General features: G+C 40.1%; 1 protein-coding gene across 3 annotated transcripts in view; it reads right to left on the bottom strand.

The window, feature by feature from the left end:
* Positions 1–1,606: 1,606 nt before the first annotated feature.
* si:dkey-61l1.4 (collagen alpha-1(I) chain) overlaps positions 1,607–8,269 on the bottom strand; it is a 76,008-nt gene continuing 69,345 nt past the window's right edge. For all 3 annotated transcript variants that reach the window (XM_037099295.1, XM_037099294.1, XM_037099296.1), the window contains 5 exons: positions 7,036–7,198; positions 6,725–6,831; positions 5,284–5,364; positions 5,000–5,185; positions 1,607–3,313 (listed from right to left, as the gene is read on the bottom strand). In XM_037099295.1, the coding sequence (XP_036955190.1) occupies positions 3,170–3,313; positions 5,000–5,185; positions 5,284–5,364; positions 6,725–6,831; positions 7,036–7,198 (681 nt within the window). In that variant the 3' untranslated portion in view covers positions 1,607–3,169. The remainder of the gene's footprint in view (positions 3,314–4,999; positions 5,186–5,283; positions 5,365–6,724; positions 6,832–7,035; positions 7,199–8,269) is intronic.

Below are 8,269 nucleotides of genomic sequence, written 5' to 3'. Positions count from 1 at the left end.
AACAAAAAACTACAGTTCCCATGATAAGCATTCTGCTTATTACCACTGAGGTGGAAACACTTATGTCAGCACTCTATGCATCTTGCAGCTACATTCCCCTCCAAAACTATAGGAACAGCAAGGCCAATTCCCTTAGTTTTGCAGTCCACTGAAAACATTTGGGTTCGACACCAAAAGATAAATATTTGACAAGAGCTCAGTATGTCAGCATCCATTTCCAGGTATTTACATCTAGATCTGTTTTAAAAAAAGAAAGAAAAAAAACTTATAAGATAGCATCTTTTGTTTTAACCCAACCATTTTTCAAGTGAGCAAAATTATTGGAATATATGACTTACAGGTGTTTTTGTGTTGCCCAGGTGTGTCTTATTTCATTGATTATTCAAACAATAAATAGTGCTGAATGTCTGCTCTCAGTTTCAGCTTTGGCCTTTGCAGACTGTATGTAAAGTTAAAAAGGTGTAACCAACATGAAGACCAGAGAGCTGTCTATGGGTCTACCATTTGGGATGTCCTGAGGAGAAAGAAGGCACTGGTGTACTCAGCAACAGAACTGGTTGAGGAACGAAAAACATCAGCAGTTGATGACAAACCATTGTGAGAGCCGTGAAGAAAAACCTCAAAACAACTGTCAGTGACATCACCAACAACCTCCACAGCACGGGAGCGCAAGTATCACAATCCACTGTTTGCAGAAGATGACGATGAGGTTATGACTCTAGCCAGGTGCAGAGCAAGGGATGCATGGGGTGATGACGATAAAAGGTGTAATTTGTGAAATATGGCCGAGATTAAAAGGTAGCTCCAAAAACACAGGGGTCAGCATATCACAAAAGTAAGCAACAACTGCTGCTTTTTGCTAGCCATCCTTTGCTCTTACTAGCTACCGTTAGATAATTAGCTTATGGCTCAGTCAATTGCAGACACTGCAGGCAAAGTGGCTCAGCTCAACTGGTGTCAGTCTGGGAGAGAACACGTCGAGATACCGAACACGGCCTCAAAGATCAACTGAGACAGGAAAGACATGAAGCAGAGGAGAGAGAGAGAGTCAGACATCAGCAGTGGATGAAAGCAGCGTCTTACTCCATTCTCTGCGAACTGAGGATTGATTTGGATCAAACCAGAGGTGATTGTGGGAAGATAAACCATGGCCATGTTGGAGGCCTTTGTTTTTACTTGAAGTCTAGTTTAAATTAAGGGTGTTGGAATTAATGAGGCTATTAAGCTCATCTTAGTTGAGTAAAAAACTTGAATTCGGAATGTGTGCGGTTGTTATTCATGGACACCAGACTAAAGAAGCTATCAGACACTATTAACTTTTAACAATTTTCCCCAGGGATTAATGAAGGATTCTGATTCTGATTCTGATGCCTCTTGCCAATACAAAATGGTATAACAAGACAGGACATGCTGCGGCTAGCTGGTTAGCATGCTAACTTCCAAAGACATCTCAAAGCACATAATCGGATTTGACAGAATATTAACACCGTTTCTTCACAATATGAATCAATATGGAACAAAATCCATTTTAATCAGCTTAATCTATGGTGAAGCACCAAAAAGTATCAACTGAAACTTGTAACAGAGTTTTAGCATGGACAGCTCAGGCAGAATACACCCTTCGACCTTGCAGGTACACATTCAACTAAACAGCACAATCCCTTAATTTAGTCATTAAAGTTGCACTGACCGATATTTTTTATGTCAATAATAAATAAATATGTCGCTAATGCTGGTAAACCAACAGAATTATTACAAGTAATAATACAGGCAATGATGAATAAACTAGGCTCAAATATATCTACAACAGCCACACAGTGTATTTACAATAGTTTCATTAAACATGTATGTTCTCATAGATGACATTTTGGGCCCAGTTCTTTCACCCCAGTAAGTCTCAATGACTTTGACTGAGATACTGAGGATCCATATCTCTTAACAGAAAAGAAGCCCAATCTTCACACGGGCAGAGTTCATAATCTGATTGGTAGACTCTTCCTGATGAGACATTTATTTATATGGAAGCCACAGTTTGACAAAAAAAAATGCACCTGATGGCTGAGCAACCAAAACTTCATTAATGAATTGCATACAAACTCATATTGTTGCACTCATTTATTCAATAAAGAGTGACAAAGACAAAAAATAAATATAAAGTCTGAATGAATAGTTGAAATATTTTCTGTCAATCTCCTCTGTCTTGGAAATACCTCAATATTAGGCAATGTGGTGTATATTGTACTGTTAACCTCAAGATTGACATAAAATCCCTGCTGAACAAAACAAATGTAAATACGAGGCAGCTGGTTTCTGAGATGTGTTGCAGGAGTTCTGCAGCAGCTCTGCTGTAACAGTGAGTTTTGGTGTTATAAGAGTGTATCAAAGCTTCTGAAATCATAGCAATGTGCTCCTTATGGTTTTTCAATTGCTGCTAAAAGCTGCAGTGCCCAGCTGTTAATTGTGGATGTAAACAGCTAACATTAGCAGATGCACTGGCCTCCCTGATCTATTTGATCTTTAAAGGAACAGAGTGAACTGGAGAGTCAGGAGAGGAAACAATCATATTTGCTTTGTTACATGTTCATTGAGTTGTCACTATATCACCAAGCTTCCAGCACCACTTATGTTGTCACCTGAACACAATAATGAAGTGAAAATTCACCCGAATCATAATCAAAATGACTAAGTAAATGTCAAGCATTTATATAAATAGGAGAGTTCCAAAAACACACAAACAAAATGTACAAAATATGGTTAATGTCAAGAATGTCAGGTTTATAATGATCCTGGTCTAAAATGTGGGCAAGCCAACAGTCTGTGATAATAGGGGAGAGATGATTTCTCTTGCTGGATCTTAACTTCACTTTGTGTCTTCTGTCTTCATTGGTTTGTCGTTCTAAAAGATGGTTGTGAATGTGGATTAGTCAGTTTTGACCAAGCATTCCCACTCGGAGCAGCAAAACTGCTGAAAGACATCCGCAATAGATTGGCTGGCCAACACGCTGGCAAAAAAGTTGGACAACAGTGAACTAGAAGCAATGGTAACTCTAAAATGATGTCACGCTATAAAGACAATCCATAAGTGCCAGAAATGCATGGTGTCCCAGTCCAAATCCTTATAACAGCAGACCACCACAGATGCAGTCATGCTCAGAGACAGGCAGTGTCCCTAGCTGAAGCATGTTGGTCCAATGGTGAAGCCAAACTTCTGGGTTACTTCTTTGTTTCCAAATACTGCCAGGTCTCTGAGAGGCAGCAGTAGGAGATCTTCACTTTCAAACTGAAATATTGACTCGTGGGCTCCTGACTCCAGCTGTGAAAAAGAGAGAGGATATGAAAGTAGTAACTTAACAAGCAAAAATCATTCCTGTGTCTTGGTCTCTACATTAGCAGCACCTCTACAGATTGCTACGTCAGTCTATTGACTGGATTAGGACATTATTTTGTACAGACCTTCATGGTCCTACTGACTCTGATGATCACTGACCTGTTCTCTGACGCCACTAGGGGGTGGTTTTTAGTGAAATATCAGGAAACACATTCATGTCTCCCATCAAATCAAATTGTAATAACTTTGCTGATCCCTTAACTTTTCCTCTGTGATCATTATTTCTATGTCTTAATTGGTCCAATACTATAGAATCTGAGTATTACCTAAAAAAAACTTTAACTCTATAAAGTATTTTCCAAGCAAAATTGATTTAAAAACACTTAATTTACACCCTTGACAGATAATCGATCTTGTGCGTGCTTCACTGTTTTGGCTTACCAACTATAATGAGGGGTTTGGCTTAATAAAGGGCTGTAGTAGATAACGTCTTTTCAAATCAATTTGGGATCTCAGGGGTTCCGGAGTTTTAAAATTCAACGAGATGAATTGTTTGGAGTTTATTTTTGTTTTTGCCCCTTCAAGTCCCTTCGGTTGTTTGAGAGAATCCTGCCATGCTGTTTTGCTGTGAAGCTCCATAAAGGTTTTGTGGACTACGACACTTCACCTGACTTTCCTCAACATGGGGGGAGAAGATGGTGACATCTCGAAGAGATGGGTCTATGAACATGATTTTTGACTGTTTGGAAGCCAATCTTGTTCCAGTATTCAGCATACACAAGTGTGGTGTAAAAGCTTGAAGCCTCCAGTGACCTTACAGTGAGTAGAACACATCTGGCAAAAGATGCAGACGTATTCACGGCAGGACCATCAGACTGCTGAGCAGCTTCTTTTTTCTCAGTCTGTGAGACTCCTGAACTCGTCCAATACACACTTATATATTATCTAAAGGGACTATGATTCACTGCCAGGTGTGTGCATATTAAAGACCGTAATTGTTTCCTTAAGCTGCAAGCTGTGTTGCTCTCTATAAAGCCTTCTCCTCCTCCTCCTCCCATTCTGATGGACCATGGGCCCCTGGGAACATCTCTCTCTCCCACTGCTTCATATATTAACGGATCTGGATCATCATTGCGGGCTCTGCTGGATCATTGCTCACCTCTGTTTTACTGACTCCCCATATTTGTACTTCAGTCCAATTTTATACCTTTTCATTCTGATGTTTTCTTTTTTATGCTAATTATCTCGAGTGGCCTGTCCTCTTCCGGGTCACCATAGTGGAGAGGAGGTTGTGTGGCTTTGGCACCATTGGCGATGCCTCGGCCGGCTCAGTCCTTCGCCTGGATCCACACACTTTACATGTATTTTAGATAATTTCCATGCTTTCGTCATATTAAATTTGTAAACTGTGATTTTGTTGTTCTGTATTGCACTGGGGGAATTTATTTCATGGGCAGGATCCCTTCTCTGTGGCTCTTCCTGAGGTTTCTACCACCTTTTTTCTCTCAATATGCCAATTTTTTTTCTCATTTGAATCCAGGGTCTGAGGACAGAGGATGTCATTCACTGTACAGACCTTAAAGCCCACCAAGGCGATGTGACTGTGATTTTGGGCTGTTTAAAAAAAAAAACTGATTTTATTCATGAACCTCCATCATCATCATCACTTACCACACAGTCTTGTAGTGACCCCAGGTAACTCTGCCTACGAGTGTCAGCCAGGAACTTGACTTCCCTCTCTGTGTGGCTCTGTGTGTTTTTTTCTGGCTGACAGAAGTAAGTGATGTTCTGAGTGGACAATCTGCTGTTCATTCGCAGAAACCTCATCTGCACCACATCTGCTCCTGGATACTCAAACTGGAGTTACAGGGTTTGCACAGGAGATGGGATTAAGAAAAAGAAATAAGTGCAGTCCATTTCAGACTTATAAAGTAATATCTGGATCAGATACTCACCTGGAAGCCATCTTCAACTGTGCTCAACCAGTGAAATGTCATGTTTGTGCCAGAATCCTTCAGCCAAGCTTTCACTGGAACCTGTGGTATCACATTAATATGATGTGTTATTGCAAATAATGAAGGTGCATTTGACTGCATTCAGCAGTTTGAACTATTATCACCAAACCGTGTTTAGCAAACACCGCCACTGCAGTGAAGACTGATAGTCCCTACATCTCATTATCAATATTATTAAAGGGCCAGTGTGTAGGATTTAGTGGGATCTAGTGGTGTGGTTGTAGATTACAGCCAACTGAACTCCCTCTCGTGTGGGAGCCACTAAAAACAGGAAAGGCTCTCTCTAGAGTCAGTGTTTGTTTTGGCCACTCTTGGCTACTGTAGTAACATGGCAGTGCAACATGGCAGGCTCATGACAGACTGACAGACGTTCTAATGTAAAGAGAACACAACAGGTGATTCAGGTGATTATACACTAATGAAAACATAATTACAAACATATATTATTTTATTAATCTGTGAGCACACATTTCTGAACTGAGAACACAAATTAAATTATATCTTTGATCAAAGATCGCTGAGAGTCATTTTTAAAATCGGAAGACAAAAAATTATTTTGGAAATATGTGTAAACAGGTTTAATAGTTTGAAGGTAGTCATGTACTGGGTAATACATTATTATAACCATCATTAACAAATGTTGAATTCATAGTCCTAGTAAACTTTTAGGTAACAGTTATTTGACTGTCAACAACAAAATCCTTTATTTATTAAGCAACTGTAAACCTTCTATTGCTTCTTTGTATTACTTGTACTCTTCACAACATACATAACAGTTGACTTATATACAGATTTAGTGTGTATACTTTTAGGTGTTGGTTATGTTTTTTTTTTTTAATACACGACACACAACTACATGATAATGTACGTACAGTACAGTCCTGACAATTCATCATTCTTTATGTTGTTTGCCCAATTTTTGTTGTCCTCATTCCTAACTGTATGTCTTTTTCTGTATTTCCATTACTCAGTAATCACTTCGATAGAATTATAATTCCTTGCTTTATTCTTGCAGTAATGTTCCTCTAAATTGTGTTCAGTTGGGCAATGCCTCAGTTTATTAATTCAAAAACATGGATTACTAAACTAACTGCAACATTTAGCACACCTATATTTTTGACAACAATATGACCTCTGATAAGCTCAGTAAATGACCTGTTGATATCAGTCTTCCTGTCAAACTCCTGAGAAGACAGCAAACAAGTGTATTTCCCAAAATACAGTTTTTGTTGAGGAACTGGCAGCAGTGGAAGTGACAGATAACAGGTAAGCCATAGATTTACCTAGAGGTGGGTGTAACAGTAGTACAAATCAAAATTACATTCTGCTTACACTTGAATGAATGAATGAATGAATATCAGTTGTTGAGTGTGTTTGATACCTTTGGCTGCAGTGGAGACAGACATGTCTTTGGCTCTGCTGTGAAGTCACAGTACACTTGAAAAGCATCAGCTGGGCTACCCTGGTTAGGATCAATGTAATACATCCCTGAAAGAAGATGCAACTTATAAACATGCTGTCAACATACTGTACTCCTCTGCATATTCACAATACATTAGCACAACATGCTGGAGGATTTTCATGCCTACAGATCATGGTACACTCTAATGAGATAACATGTGTGGCAGCAGTGTATATTTTTTCCCTAAAGAGACATGATCCTTGAAATTCTTCAGTGATCGTCAGTCTCACCATTTGTGGAGCTGGGGTGAGCGAGCCATAGCTCCAGACATGTAGTAGCTGGGTGTTGTTTGCTGCCATCTGGTGGATTTATAAACCAGTGCAGGTCTCTCTGAAGGGAGTCCAACAGAGTCCAGACCAGGACGAGGTTGGGCTTGTAAATGTATATGAGCTCCTGAAATATTAATTGCAAAATAAAGAGGGATATAGAATATGCATGAATAAGGTCACATAATGAATTGTGAAACTTAAAGGAGCACATTTTACCGATCAAGATTAGTTGATTAGTTACTTGTAATACTACTCAGAGTATTATCTAGTTATCTATAGAATTTGTTTTTTATTGACACAGTCCGCCACCCAGGCAGTGCAGTTCTAAATTGTTGGAGTACACCTTTAAGACCTGCTCATCAATCCATTGTCTGTGACTGCTTTAGCCCTTTTATGGGGTCGCAGGGAGCCAGTCCCAGCTGTCGCCAGCTCATCGCAGGGCCCCCACTGACGGCAGAAGTTGCACATCAGGAGCAATTTGGGGTTCAGTATCTTGCTCAAGGACACTTTGACATGCAATTCAGCTCAGCCCAGAGCTGGGATTTGAACCAGCGACCTTCCGATCACTAGCCGACCTGTTCTAGCAACATGGAGCTGAGGGAAGAAAATGCAATTGTATGTAAGGTAGTGTGTAATTCAGAGTTTTCTACCCAGACGTCATTGTAACTGGTTCTATTGAGAAAGCTGCAAGCATCAATATAGGAGTCCAAGCACTCGACCCCTAATGAACATGCATGTTTTGAGCGAGCCTTCCTCTATCCAATCGACTTAACACTTAAGGAAGAGCAGTATTGAATTTGGTACAATTTGGGCAATCGACTTGTTCAATATCAATAAATCTTGAATAAACAGCTGCTCTGTGCAGCTGCAGGGAAGTGGCTTCAGTTCTCTGGCTCAAGCACAACGAAGCTGGACTCACACAAGGTCAACACGGGTTTTCTGTTCAGCAAGAACTGGAGCGGACATTTAACGTTTCTGTCACCAGTAGTATGCTCGTTAACATTAACCTCAAGAGCTAGATTGTTTACTGTTGTTTGGCAGCGCCGTCAGCTGTTTTGGGATGCCTCTCTCATTGGTTGGGTGTAAACATCAAACATTACGTTTGCTGCTCACTTTCTTCACATCCTTAATTTGCTGCCCCCACTGCTCACTGGCTTAATTGCATCTTGCATCAGGAAGGAGTAATTTCTGAGGA

Source organism: Acanthopagrus latus, chromosome 5 (genome assembly GCF_904848185.1).
Source record: "Acanthopagrus latus isolate v.2019 chromosome 5, fAcaLat1.1, whole genome shotgun sequence".
Lineage (NCBI taxonomy): Eukaryota > Metazoa > Chordata > Actinopteri > Spariformes > Sparidae > Acanthopagrus > Acanthopagrus latus.
The sequence above is the reverse complement of the archived record's forward strand: the minus strand, read 5'-3'. Positions and strand labels throughout refer to the sequence as shown.